Genomic DNA, 14695 nt, shown 5'->3' with positions numbered 1-14695 from the left:
GCTCGGGGACTCCTCCGCCGCGGCCAATGGGAGGCGTGCGCGCTCGGCCTTGTCCAATGGGAGGTGGTTATCAGCGCGTCCCCGGCGGCGGTGAGAGAGATAGAGCGAGAGAGAATGAGAGAGGGCGCCAGGAGTGAGGAGAGAGAGAGATAGAGGAACAGAGTGAGAGAGAGAGAGAGAGAGAGAGAGAGAGAGAGAGAGAGAGAGGGTTAGACTTACATGCTCGCTGTTAAAAACAGAGTAAAGGCGCAGGCTGACTGGCTGACTCTCCTCCAGCAGGCGGAGAATCGCGGACTGACCGGAGGGGCTCGCCCGAGACTGGGACACAAACACTGGGCTTTAAAACTTTTTTCTCTCATCTCTAGAGAGAGCTTCTTCTTGGATACCTCGGCACCTTCGGCTCTGTAGAGGCTGCTTGACAACTTCTTCCTTTAGTTTTGTGTTGTTTGTTTGTTTGTTTGTTTGTTTGTTTGTTTATTTGATTTTTTTCCCGCGCTCCCTTTGAGGCTCATGCTTACAAATGTTAGCTGTGGGGCAAATGGATGCTAACAGGCAGAGCGCTTTCGTGCTGGGCAGCACGCCGCTGGCTGCGCTGCACAACATGACCGAGATGAAGAGCTCTCTGTTCCCGTATGCGCTGCAGAACCCGGCGGGCTTCAAGGCTCCGACCTCGCTCTCTAACCTCAGCTCGCAGATCCCGCTGGGGACGCCGCACGGGATTAGTGATATCCTCGGCAGGCCCATCGGCGCGGCGGGACAGCTGCTCACGGGCTTCCCACGGATCGGCGGCCTGGCAGGCACGGCGGGGATGTACCTGAACCCCGCGGCCGTGGCCAGATACCCTAAACCCTTGGCAGAGCTGCCCGGACGCCCGCCCATCTTCTGGCCCGGGGTCATGCAGGCATCCCCGTGGAGGGACCCGAGAGTGCCCTGTCCCAGTGAGTGTTTCTGACCTTCACAAACATCTGCTCTGAAACTTTACTCATGTGTGTGGTTATTAGCAGCTTCTTAGAGGAGTTTAGTAATCTGTGAAATGTAGAGGAGCGTGGCTACAGCCACAGAGGACCAGCTAAACTACCAGAGGTTTCCTCTACAGAGCTAATTCTGTATTTTCTAGAGAAATGATCATCTCCAGAGGAAATGTGAAACTAATTCTAGAGGACACTCTAAAGTAACATAGACCTATAATTACAAGAGCAAACGGGACTACTTTTAGTGGAGCCTGTAAATTATATAGGAAATAACAGAGCAAGCGGAGACACATTTCGTGTCTACTTGCCAGATATAAATGTGGAGTGATATTTAATTAAAAAATCAAATATCAAATAACATATTTATTAGCCTAATTCATACAAATACTTTCTTCAGTCTAAAAAAGCTTCATTTTTTAGATTACAATGCTGTAATTTAACTTGCATAAATACTTTAATTAAAACAGATCAGAGCAGCACTATTTACACCCATTCAGCTCGGTTCTGCCTTTACAGAGTGTGTGTGAGTGTATTTGGAGCACTGGGTTAATTCATGTCATTGCACTGGAAGAAGATGTGGGTTTAAATAGTGTTTTTATTAGGAGGTTGGTTTTTTTGGGGCTGTTAGTTTTTGTTAAGTTGATAAAGTTTGTATTGGCCTGTAGGAAGTGAATCGTTTGAGTTTTACTGAGACTGAATGACCTCTTCTCTTACAGCACAAGCCAACCTAATGCTGGATAAAGATGGCAAGAAGAAACACTCCAGACCCACTTTCTCAGGACAGCAGATTTTCGCCCTTGAGAAAACTTTCGAGCAGACCAAATACCTGGCCGGTCCGGAGAGAGCACGGCTCGCCTACTCACTGGGAATGACTGAGAGCCAAGTGAAGGTACACACACCTCAGTTACACCATTAAAACGTTTATATTTTCATGAATTAGAAAACAGGTTTTAGTAGTTATAATGACTTCATTTCTAATATATATATATATAGTATATATTATTGTTATTATTATTATTATTATTATTATTATTATAAATAATAGTAATAATTTATATAGTTATAGCTATATTGTATCTATAATAATGACGTGTTATCTACGTGTTGGACATTCCAGCAGTAATACAGAAATCCTCATGTATTGGTTTCTGGTGCAGTGGCTAAAACAGGTGTAGAGAAGACCTGCCACAGCTGTGGTGGAGGTGCTCTACAGGTGCAGTGGAGGTGATGGTGCAGCTGTGTGACTGTAACTGTGCTCCTCTGCCCGCAGGTGTGGTTTCAGAACCGCAGGACCAAGTGGAGGAAGAAGCACGCGGCGGAAATGGCCACGGCCAAGAAGAAGCACGACTCCGAGACGGAGAAGATGAAGGAGAGTTCAGACAACGAGGACGACGACGAGTACAACAAACCCCTGGATCCCAACTCAGACGACGAGAAAATCACGAGACTGCTGAAAAAGCACAAGGCCACGAGCGGCTCCCTCGTCAGCCCGTGCAGCAACAGCTCGGACGCGTTGTGATTGACAGCTGAGCAGAGACTCTAGTCCAGCCTGCAGCCTGAAGCAGGGTATACACTGCTGTTCTGAAGTAAAGCACGGTATACACTGCTGTCCTACAGCCGCGCAGAGTGTGCACTGCCGTCCCGACGCAGAACATGCGCTGCTGTCCTTAAGTAAAGCAGGGTATGCGCTGTCTCCCTACAGCAGAACTCGCAGATAACACTGTCCTCCTCGCTCCAGCAGGCGCCTGGTCTGCTGGTGCCGATGCGCTGTGTTGTGCACAGGCGAGTGTAAGTGAGATGTATATATTTTGTACGGAGTAAATTATGTTATTAAACCGCCAGAAACGGACAAGGCGAGTTGCTCAGCCAGCTCCCCTGTCAGCTGTTTTAGCTTCATTTCGCTGCGCTGTGGCAGAATAACCAAGCCTAACTCGATCGCCCCGGCTGATCAGTTCAGTCCTCTACAGGTCCAGTGTTGTAAATGAACGATGTAAATAGCCTTTGTTTTAACAGTGTCCTCTAAAGCCGGCTCGTGTCATTTCGAAGGACTTTATGATTTACCACACACACCACGAAAAGGAGCTACAGCTGGAGCGTTAAATATTGAAATAAGAGAATATTATTGCTTCCGTGCTGAAGGAAGAAACCCTTTGTATGATCAATAAATTATTTAACATATTTTAAATACGTCTTGGTAAATTTCATTTTATTAAGCATGTTTAAAGTGTGTAATATGTGCCTGGAATTGCCTTTGAGCTGAAGCTGCTCGTGTGTTTGACGTGTTGCTCTCTTTTTATAATCAGAGCTACAGGAGACTATAGCTTGCTTTAGCCGCTGTCACTCAAAAAACGGCAACTTTGCAGGAGAAGGAAAAAGCTTTAAAACTTTAAATTAGATATCTAAAAAGATTTTATTGTAAAGAAGTCATTTTGAAAGAACGGGTTCCCATTATATCAAAAAAATGAAAAACGAAAAAAACATGTTTATAATATTTAAGATTTATTATGTTTATAATAATGTTTATTTTATATATATATATATAATAATTATAAAATATTATATAAAAATTATATAATAATACTGCTACTAATAATGAGCATATAGCAACCTTATGCAGTCAGTCTTATGCAGTGTTATAAACGCCACGTTGGTCATTGATCTTAGTTTATTAAACGCAGCTTCTTTTAAAAGCTGTAGAAAAACTGTTGTGTGGAAACTTCAACATTTAATTCGAAACGACGAGGCTCACAGTATTACACAGCAACAGGTGGAATAGCTGAGTCAGTTAAGTGGGGACTCGTCGCTTTTTGTTTCTTCTTTTTTTTTTGGTAAAAAATTGCTGCATAATTCAATCGTTGAGGATAAAGCTGGATGATTAAGAATGAATCTGCTGTGAAATGGTTCATTGATAATAGGAACCAAATAAGGTACAGCCATGTTTTACTGTTCAACATCACCAGAAAACCAAGACTCGTCTCGTGTGTTTCATATGCAGTTGATTCCAGTACAATAGTGGTCGATCTGGGGGGTCTTTAGGTACTAGTTTACTGAACGTATCATTGCGTCTCTTTGCTCCATATAAATACACCTCTTTAAATGATGGGGTTTAGACCACAACCTTCAACCAAATCGATCATTAACGATGTCTCAGGCACCAGGCAGAGCTCCAGGCACCAGGCAGAGCTCCAGGCACCAGGCAGAGCTCCAGGCACCAGGCAGAGCCCTTTGCGTGGGCTAAGACCGTCCTGAGCGCATCTTTGAGTGGCAGTAAAGTCTTGAGAGTCCTTCCAGAATGGAGCATTTCACACCACACACCACTTTGAATGACTAACCGTTTAATTATGCAGAAACGGACAGTGGTCAGTGTAGGTGGGCAGGAGATTGTTATTCTCAAGTTCGATATTTTGCTTCTTTCAGCGTAAATCACCGAGACTTTCAGTGCAACTGCCTTCATTTAACACGTCGCGGAACAACTTCTGATTGGTCTAAACCGATTAAAATTTGCATAGCCAGACTTCTGAAAAAAATATAACAGCATGCGATGAGATATTTATTTTGTTGAACTATTTTTTTTTTTTTTAAATCAACATTTCCTCGTGGCACAAACACTGAAAATATGATTTATTTTATTTTTTATTAACCTTTAATTAGAACATTTTAAATATTTAAATATTTTAAAATTGGTTTCGATGTTTTTTTATTTCTCCAGATCTCTGCTCAATTCTTCAGATCTCTGCTCAATTCTTCAGATCTCTGCTCAATTCTTCAGATCTCTGCTCAATTCTTCAGATCTCTGCTCAGAGAAGCTCCGCGTTTGGAACAGAAGTGTAATAACTGGGATATGGATTAGCGGCGAAATGCAGTGAATCAGGCTGCGCTCTTCAGTTTTTAAATAATACATTTTTTAAAGTGAATTTCGTTTCTGGCTTTAAGTAAAAACAGATTATCCCCAACATCCAAAACAAGGTAGTCTTTCTATTCCCTCATTCAAACCGGCTCCACATCAGTTCTGAAACTGAACGAGGTGTGTTCACGCTTTACAGTCGCTACATGAAGCGAATTAGTGGACGGGGGCAAAGCCCAGCCATGACTGCTCATGTTATTAGCCTGATGTGACAGAAATCAGGACAGGAGGCCTGCGCGCTGGGCGGTGTGTGCCGCAGATTAGCGCGCGTTTAAGGCGGTGTGAAAGGAGCAGCGCTGTAATAAGACACAGGCAGTCACTCAGGTCTAATGGGCTTTTATTGCTTGAGGAGGTCACGGCATCCACGGAGCTCCATCTCTATGTGCTTTACAGGAAGCAGTGGAAGAAGAGCGGAAGAAGAAGAAGAGAGTTTAACGCTTAACGAGCAGGTTCGTCTGAGCACATCATTGCCAAGACCACACATGCTGTCGTTCCCACTTCTGGTGATTCAAATCAAGAAAAAAAATAAAATAAAAAAAAAAATAAAAAATAAAAAATAAAAATAATAATAATAAAAACACACACACACACACACACACACACACAAAACCCCACATCATCCATCATCAGTGTAACTCCTCCTCGGGCTCCGTGAACTCTGTAGTGTAGTAAAGTAAAATCAATAGAAAGAAACGTGGCGGCTGTTTTCTCAGCAGCCTCTGCTACTAACGAAGCACTAACGAGGCGATGATCTGGCACCCCAGAGCAAAGCCTGCTGCCTACATGGAAAACAGCTAAGATCTCCTTCTTCTCTGTGTTTTTAATCAGAGGTGGGCAGGAACTGCAGTTACATTTCCTGGAGTAAAACTGTGATGGATTTTGGACTTTCCTGAGTATTTGCCAGCAGTAATACTTTTACTTATAGCCCAGATATATTTGCACAATCTTACTAATTCAAATTTAGGCTTTTAGTTGTTTTCTTTTCTGTGGTTGGATGCACTTCAACGTTCTGCGGTAGAACTGTGTACATGTCCTGTTACTTCTGCACTTCTACGGTACTCTCTGTCTATTTGCACTATTTTCTACAGTTTGACTACTTATACTTGAGTTTGGTTTAGGCTACTCTACCCACCTCTGCCACCCCACCCCCCCAACCCCCCATTTACAGCGGTGTCCTCCTATCCCACAGAACAAATGGCATCATAGCTCTCACTCAGATCTGTGTACAATACTTGGCACCATGACGCAGTAACAAAAATAAAGAGGAAAAAAAATAATAATAAAGATACCCAAGCCTACCTAAAACGTCACATTCAGAACCATAATATTATTACATAGAAATAAGTTAGAATAAGAATAATAATGAAATAACCCAAGTGAGACTGCTATATGAAACAATATCTAATATACTTTGCATGGTCTTATGGCACTGGTTAAAATAGCTTTGATAGGCTATATATACTATATATAAGTCATATGACTGAAAAAAAGGTGCACTTCAGATGATTTTGTTTGTTTTTCTTTTTTCCTTTCTCGATATATACTATTCAATTTTGGTAAGAATCATAAATTATCTTGTTTAAAAAGTACAGTATATAAAATGAGACTCAGCGGATGTCAGAGACATGGCAGTGTGTGTTGCGCACACGAGTCAGCAACAAAGCAAATCTTCCGAAAGAGGAAAAGAAGAAAAGAAAAAAAAAAGAAAAAAAAAAGAGAGAAAAGAAATAATGCAATGCATTGAAATGAACTGAAAATACCTATCTATTCTAATACAGAGCGACCGACCACAAAATCTGGTCAAAGAGAAAGAAAAACAGCACTAAAAACCATCAACACCACTATGTAATAATCCAATGTACAAATAAACCTAACACTATACACATACAACAACTTTTTTTTTTGCATTGCACTTTTTAAAACATCTTACACATGATATGGAAGTAGCTTCTATAATGTAGAGGCATACCTAAAAATGGCAAGTATGGTCTTTAAAATATGTAGTACTTCTCAATTTCTATTAGAGTTTTGGCAACAAGGCTAGAACATGTAAGAAGACTTGTCCTTTGTGTTGTCTTGGTCGTGTTTTTTTTTTTTTTTTTTTTTGAGAGCGATATATATAGAGAGAGAGGCCAGGTGAATTGGAGGTGATTGTCCATCAATAGAGTGTCCCAAATTTAGAGAGGCATCATCAGAGTGTGTGTGTGTGTGTGTGTGTGTGTGTGTGTGTGTGTGTGTGTGTGTGTGTGTGAGAGAGAGTGTGTGTCTTTGTGAGTGTTCTTGATTCTGGATCTTGAAGAACTCGTGTACACAATCTGCCATTTGTATGAGCGTGACGGCATGCACTTGTTTCACTACGACTGGTCAGTCCTGCTGAAAAGTCTTATCTGGGTCTTCTGTGAACGAGTGAGTGAGTGTGTGAGTGTCTGTCTGTCTGTCCATCCGTCCAGCTGTCTCAGAGTTTCTCACAGGGGCGCTTGTCGGGAAATCCTCTCCACCCTTTGGCACCACTTCCCTGGTCAATCAAAAGCACACACAAGCGTTCGCGCACAGACACACACACACACACACACACACACACTCACAGTGAGGACTCACACATGGCTTTTACTTTAACTCTTCAAACTGAATATTATAAAATGGCAGGAAAATGAGAAAAAAGGGAAGAAAAAATAATAATAAAAGAAAATATTTACCACATCACTGCACGACACAACACTTGTGCTTATGTGCATTAGGTTTACCTGCCCCTGCTGTTAATCGAAAGGACAGGAAAACAGGCTGGAAAACACACACAAAACAGTTTCAGTGAGTTTCAGTGGCTTATGCAGTTACAAACACGCACACACAAAACACCAGGGCTCCACTAATTTCTTTATGCAAGACACAGTTTAGTCCCTCCTCGCTTTTAAAAATGCCCCACCCACTACTATGAAACGAACTATGCTTCCATAATACTTTTTTGTTTTTTCACAGGATAAGTATCAACATTGCAAATGTGTATTTTGTACATGTAGGAAACTGACTAAATAAATAAAAGAAGTTTATTAATATTTGAAAAACTAGGCACAGGGTACATCAAGGACCTTATTTTAAGTTGTTGCTTTGGCGCCCTCTCTTTGTCTGATGATCCCCTGCGTTGTGTTTGCACATCTTTTATTTGTGCCTTTGCAAATCGTTGCTGTCACTGTCAAAAAAGCTTGTATCTCTATTTTTGCAGTTGTTGACATCATTTGAATTTGCCAGTTGTTCTCTCTGATAAGTGGACCAATAGAAGTGGTCCAAAATGACTTGGAATACAATCTTTCACTGCCTTCCTTCTGTAAAGTTGCCATATTGGAGATTGGAGATATTGGAGGTTTTTGCCTGACAACCTGATCTGGTAAATTACTTTTCGGACAGTGGAATGTCTGATTTTGAACTGTTCCAAGATCTTTTTAAATGCCTCCCCAGACTCATATGCTTCTTCCATCTTCTTTCTAAAGGCTTCAGAGAGCTCTGTGGATCTCACCACTCTGATACGACTTACAATCAAGAGCAAATCCAAACTAAATGAATGAGGTTTAAATTCAACAGGCTCCTTCAAAATCCTCGGCGTTTTAAGCTGTAATAAATGTGCATTTCTCTTAATTCCACTTTATAAATAACTTTTAAATAACATTTCTTCATTCATTTTGCTTTATTATATCAATCCATCTCTCAATATTGCTAAAATGACAATCAAACGTCCAGATGTTTACAAGTTTAAAAAGAGGCTGTATCAATTTTCCCACACGGCTGTACAGTGTATATTCTGATTTTGGAAACATTAGTGAGTGCATAGTTTTAAATGGTTCATGCATTTAGGCACCCATAGAGAGCATTGAAGCCTCTATGAGTGCCCAGACCAGCTCTTGCAGTCTCCAAGCATGTATTTAAGAGTTATCAATGCCCACAGCCATGCCCATATCCAGCAGTACAGTATTGTTGTTTATAATTAAACAGAAGGATGAAGCTAAATTTCATTCTTTTTTAATATCTCTGTTGTGTCTTTTGTGTTAGTCGTCCCTGATTTACACCTGCTATCTCAATCTCCCCTGTCATACCGTACCCACCATTCTTGCCATTCTTGGAAAGGAAAGACACACTAGTGTTTCCTCTGAGACACATGACGCCGGTTGCTGCATCTTTCCGAACTGCTGCTCACTCAACATTGTTTGGACAGCTGAACGAACTTGGAGGAGAGCACTGACAGCCCAACTCTCTGTATGTGAGCTGGCAGATGCTGAGGGCTGGCCAGCATGACTGTAGATAGACAGTAATCAGGAACTAAACCATCCTCCTATCATTAGAACAGTATGGTCAATTATGTTTTTTTTTTTTTTGATTTTTTTGGCATAATGCCTGTTACACTGTTGGGATTCAATGTCTGGCAACAGTACACCATTGTTTGGTGTGGTGTAGTGTAGTGTAGTGTATTGGGTAACAACAGTGCCCCTCCTGGGGCAAATTAAGGTTCGATTCCCCAGCCGAACAAGCACACGACACTACAGTCCTAAAGCTACATTTGTCTACCAACATTATTCAAATGAAAAATGCTCTGGAAAAGACTGTCAAATAACCAATGCCCAAACATAAATGGCCAGTAAAATCCTCCTTACTACACCACGCCAGGGTCGTTAGTATTTATTATTTTTTGTTTGTTTGTTTTTTGCTTAGTGCTTAGTGTAACAGAACCCTATTAGTAATTACATATATTACACACTCACAAATAAAGCACAAAATGTTTATACATACCTTGTGGTCCCCCATACAGACATTGGCTCCAATATTGTCATATGTTATTGATTTCTCGTCGGTCTCTGGCTGTGAACAATAAATACAAATATGTTGAAAGCATTACTTAACAAGCTTCAGAAGTAAATGATAAATACATTTTCTAGGGAGCCTTAGGGGCATAAAATGCAAGAAATAGTCCCCTTTTGTGACATTTGAAAATAATTTATTATTATTTTTTTAGTTTTATGACCTGAATTTGATGAGAAAAAATGAATAACATTCATTACATTTGTTTTAATTACTGGCACCCAGTTTATTATATCCCATATATATATATATATATATATATATATAAGATACATATATATCTCAAAACAAAATCATCATAATAGAAGAAAAAAACACTGACATAATTCAAATGTATCAGGTTTAATAGGGTGGTCTACTTGTGATAGATCTAGCTGAATAAAATCTGAGGAAGGAACTGTATTTAAGCTAAAATCAAGGTGATTTGTATATCCATATGCTCAGAAGGCAGAGCATTACAGTCGCTCTATCTGGGCCTGGTGAGGTGTGTTGCTCAAAAGGAGTGATGAAAGACTAGGAAAGCTTTGAAAAGAGTCACAAACTTCAATCTGAATGAACTTCAAAACCAATAACACGGAAGCGTACAGGTCATCCTTGCACTCTTGTGTGCACACACACACACACATAGAGACTACCTTTCCATCTCGGGTTATGAATCAACCTCCTTACATACACGCGTGCCACCCTGGGCCTCTGCTTCCCACAGCACGGATACATTCATCAAAAAGAGACTTGATAATTTACAAAGGCAGCATAAAATTGTGGATTTTCGGGCTGCGTAATCTTTAGACAGATAAACAAATGACAGCGGGGGCCGGGGCTGCTGCGGCGCGCGCTTGACTGAGCCTTCATTACGGTGTGGAGCGGGGAAGCTGCTCGGGCCGCCGCTGCCGGCAGACCTGCGGTGTGTTAGGGCTCGGCAAGCAGAAAATAACACGGCACAAAGTTAACGGAGCACAGCATGATAGATGACGCTGCGCACAGCACTGTTTACGGGCCCATGTCTCAACAATCTGTAACGCTTATGCATTAGAAGGTTGGGGAGGGGGGGGTGGGGGGGTAGAGAGAGGGAGAGAGGGAGAGAGAGAGAGAGAGAGAGAGAGAGACGGAGAGAGAATCCCCATATGCTTATTGAAGATATCCAAATAAAGTACTTAGGGAGCCTGTTCAGGTCCCTTAATGGGTGTTAAGAAAACAAAGTGTGGCCTTGACTGAGAAACTGCATGTGTGTGTGCGTGTGTGTGTCTTGTGTTGTAACCCACACTCTATTCAGTGATTATGTGACATTGTACTCCACTGCATAAGGGCTCAATGCAAGATAAGGCTTATTTGATGAGGGTGTGCATTTCCTGTATGTTTATTTTAAAGGTCCAATATTCTACATTTTTCCTGTATTGGGTTGTTCACAAGGTCCAACTAAAATGTCAAACTTCACTTTCATTTTATCAGAACAACATTGTTCATGCATTGTTCATGCACTCTTTTTAATAACTAAAGCAACTCTTATTAATAACCAAGAACACATTTCTCTAGGACAGTCCCTTTAAGCAGTAACTTAGCCTTGCCAATATACTGTGCAAGCTCCCTAATAACACCCTTTAACAATCTGCCATACACCGCTCATAAAGTAGAAGGCAGTTCTTCCAATGTAAAAATGTCATCCTGCTGACATTACTGCCAAACCAATCGGCAGATTTGAAAGGATTGTCAATAAGATTCTCCAGATCCTATTGGAATACTTGAGATCATGCCGAGAGAGAAAAAGAGAGAGAGAGAGAGCAGAAAAGGAGAGAAGGAGAGAGAGAGGCAGATAAATAAACAGACTGGAGTTTACTGTTCTGCTGTGGCTAAGAGCAGCTCTTGCCCTGAGAGAGCAGCCAGAGGGACAGAGATCTGCCCAGCTCTATGGAGACTTATGAAGCTGTATAAAGCAGACATGCATGCCTGGCACTCTATAAGAGCAGGCCTGAATATACTGCCAGTGTGGACTATGAGCTTAGCATGGCAGATGAAAGCTTACACATACAGCACCAGCTCCATCTGCGAGCCTGGCACAACACGGATAACCAGAGAGAGAGAGAGAGAGACAGCGAGACAGAGGGAAGGAGACAGCGAGAGTAAGAGAATGTGTAGCTAACTACATGACTGAACCTGATGACACCCTAAACCCTCAAAAAATACACTTACTTAATAGCCTCTAAAATCGTCTTACAGTACGTTACATAGAGATGCGCTGCAGTAAAATGTGGGGCTGGACTGTAGTTGTGTAATCTGGCAATGTTAGAAATTTCCAAATGTATTTTGGGTTATGAAGTACATAAGCAAAACTACATTAAGTACACTAATAAACAAAAATTACACATTCATAAAATGTCAGGTCTATTTCTGACAGTACAGCAGGTTAAATGATAAAAAGTGAGAGCTGTAACCCGCTGTGGTTGAACATTACAAATAGGTTAGGTGTAGTTGTAGTGTAACTGGACTGACCTTTAAGACCAGGTCTCTCGCAGATGAGGACATGAGGATACGGTCACACCAGGCTGGGCATCGTGTATTCATGTACTGCTTCCCCTGACTGGAGTCCTCACTGTATGGATAGCTGTGGACACACAGACAATAGTGCCGTATGGACAACTGTCATACAAAAACATGCCACAAAAAACTCAAAACTCTCTCATGACCTCAGACACAACATCATGTGTTTTTTTCTCTCCCCATTTCAGTCATTTCCAATTCTAGCTAAGGCACCCTATATCACAGGATCTTGCCGGTGTTGGGTGGGTGAAGGCTAGCAGGTGCTTGCTCTGTGTTAGCAGCAGTCTGAAAAGATGCTTCAGGTGACTCAGTCGTTGGACTGCTGAACACACTTGGAGGAGAATATTAACTGCCAATTCTGTTCCATCAGCTTACAGACGCCCGCACTGGCTAGCATTGTGGTGAGGTGATGGGAGAGAGGGGAAAATTCCACCCACCCGAGGTCAAACACGCTGACTGTGACTCCCGGCCACAGATGGCTGTGGCATCATTAATGACTGAACCTGTGAACTTCTGACGACAATGCCAACATTTAGGTAAGTAACATTTTGGTGTGAGAATGTGTGAGAATACATGGCCAATCAGTTAGTCAATCAGTACAGTTAGCCAATCGGTACATAATGTTTTTTATCTCATTTTCTGACAACAACTTACAGGACATATAAGCTAGATTTTATTTATTATTTATTATTTTCTCATTGTACTGTATATTCCATTTATTGTTATTATTAATGGTTGATATTCTTCAAATATTTATCTTAGACATTTTGCTCAATTTACTTGGTTCTTGGTTTAATGTAGGGGATCACTGACTATTAAGAGGTCTAGATTTCCCTATTGTTTGTGCGTGTTTCAGTGCGAACATGGCCGTATGGACATTGTCACGCTTTCCATAACCTCAGCTGGTCTGAGCACAACTGACCAAAAACAATCCAAAGAGCACAAGGCTGCTAGGAGACAAATATCCACTTGCTTAGGCCAATTGGCCATGAAAGACACCACATCACACGGACACGATGGCTAAAGCCCCTCATTTAACTAAAGAGAATCAGCTCCACAAACAGCAACCTGGCAACGGCTCATCTGCCGCAGCCCGGCTCCTCGGCAGCTGCCGCTCACGCTCCACAGTATTGCGCAGCACCATGGAGATCGCAAACCCAGAAGGGTCAGGGGTTTGATGAAGGCGGAGACTGGTAGTAGGGGGCCTAGTTAGCCCACATCCGGCTAGCACACAGACCCCTGACCGGGTGACCAAACACAAGCCGGCGAGGGGGCTTTGCAGAAGGCCTGAGTGCAATTAGCATTGATGGCACTTTAAACATGTGGAAATGAAGGAGGGTTTTGGTATGTTAAGGAGGCAGCTGAGAAGATGATTCCCTGGATGAAAGAGATGAGGAAGAAAGAGACAGTGCATGATACAGGAGGATAGAGAGAGGGGAAAGGAGGATAAAAAGGGATAGAGATGCAGAGTGTGGGAATTTGGAAGGGGAGGGGGGGCGTCTTCAAAGTGACCATGGCGCAGCCTTTCTTCAGGCTGGACCACACAACCGCCACAGGAAGTTTTAGCAGCGGTCACTGAGGCTGATCAAGCGCCTCCTCAGCTTAAGAGCTGATAAGCGAACTGGAAAAGATCCTCACGCATTCCCACCCAGTTGAAACGCCATTCGCTAATGGTAATGGAATTTGGAATGAAAGCAAATTGAGTTCAAAGCTCTCTTAAATGTGTACCATTATAGAATTTGATCTAAATGAGTTAAAAACATTTGCCCTGTGAAGCTTTTCAAGCTGTCAGCAACTCACAAGTGCACTTGTTATGTAAATATGGCAGTTTTCAAGTGGTCCATTCAAGTAGGACGGCCTATGATACTGGAATCATATTACTGAGCCTTGGACATATGTTTAGATTTGACTGGCATTAAACCAATGTATAGCTACTGTGGTAAATCTGCATTTTATTCATTTTAATGCATTTTGTACAGGAATAATACACAATTCATACCAGACCTGCAGCAAAATAAATGCTTCATTGCTCTTTAAAGCAAATCCAGGGGGATGCCATTTCCCAATTTCTACATTTTTAAAAAATGTTGCCGTATCGATATTGACATTAAAACACATATGGTCAAAATGATGCGATAATGCAATAGTTATTTGCAGCTACAGTAACTGTTTGGTGGAGGTGACTGCTGTTAAAGGGGGGAATCAGCTTATTCAGGTATATTCAAGACCTGCACTGAGAATGTTCAGCCAATATGCTTAAAGAGACAAGGACAGTATGACTGTTTGTGTGTTATTAATTTAGTGAGATTGTCTTTGTCCGCAACTCTCTGGTAATTTCAAAGGGTTCACTTACTTTTTCCTTGCAATTCTATATTAAACAGAGAATCAATAGAAAAATGTTTCAATAACCTTCCTACTGTGTGTGCGCATACCAAAAAAC

General features: G+C 41.7%; 2 protein-coding genes across 5 annotated transcripts in view; one reads left to right on the top strand and one right to left on the bottom strand.

Annotated features, from left to right (window-relative positions):
* The first annotated feature begins 272 nt into the window (after positions 1-272).
* On the top strand, positions 273-3081 carry nkx6.2 (NK6 homeobox 2). The gene is made up of 3 exons (XM_072677023.1): positions 273-938; positions 1688-1860; positions 2242-3081. The coding sequence occupies exons 1-3, from the start codon at positions 521-523 to the stop codon at positions 2488-2490; spliced, it is 840 nt and encodes a 279-aa protein (XP_072533124.1). The 5' UTR covers positions 273-520; the 3' UTR covers positions 2491-3081.
* Positions 3082-5195: 2114 nt separating this feature from the next.
* Positions 5196-14695, bottom strand: part of inpp5a (inositol polyphosphate-5-phosphatase A) — a 185771-nt gene continuing 176271 nt past the window's right edge. Inside the window, exons 13-16 of one of the 4 annotated variants that reach the window (XM_072678262.1) lie at positions 12208-12319; positions 9652-9720; positions 7620-7656; positions 5196-7385 (exon numbers count right to left, since the gene is read on the bottom strand). In XM_072678262.1, coding sequence (XP_072534363.1) covers positions 7240-7385; positions 7620-7656; positions 9652-9720; positions 12208-12319 — 364 coding nt within the window. In that variant the 3' untranslated portion in view covers positions 5196-7239. Of the gene's footprint in view, positions 7391-7571; positions 7657-9651; positions 9721-12207; positions 12320-14695 lie in introns of all 4 variants that reach the window. The other 3 variants (XM_072678263.1, XM_072678266.1, XM_072678264.1) reach the window with 3 other exon arrangements.

Source organism: Salminus brasiliensis, chromosome 4 (assembly GCF_030463535.1).
Source record: "Salminus brasiliensis chromosome 4, fSalBra1.hap2, whole genome shotgun sequence".
NCBI lineage: Eukaryota > Metazoa > Chordata > Actinopteri > Characiformes > Bryconidae > Salminus > Salminus brasiliensis.
This window is presented reverse-complemented; position numbering and strand designations above follow the sequence as displayed.

Coding starts and splice junctions, on each gene's coding strand:
- nkx6.2 (XM_072677023.1), top strand. CDS start 521: ATGTTAGCTGTGGGGCAAATGGATGCTAACAGGCAGAGCGCTTTCGTG. Junction 939..1,687: donor CCCGAGAGTGCCCTGTCCCA/GTGAGTGTTTCT, acceptor CTTCTCTTACAG/CACAAGCCAACCTAATGCTG. Junction 1,861..2,241: donor TGACTGAGAGCCAAGTGAAG/GTACACACACCT, acceptor CTCTGCCCGCAG/GTGTGGTTTCAGAACCGCAG.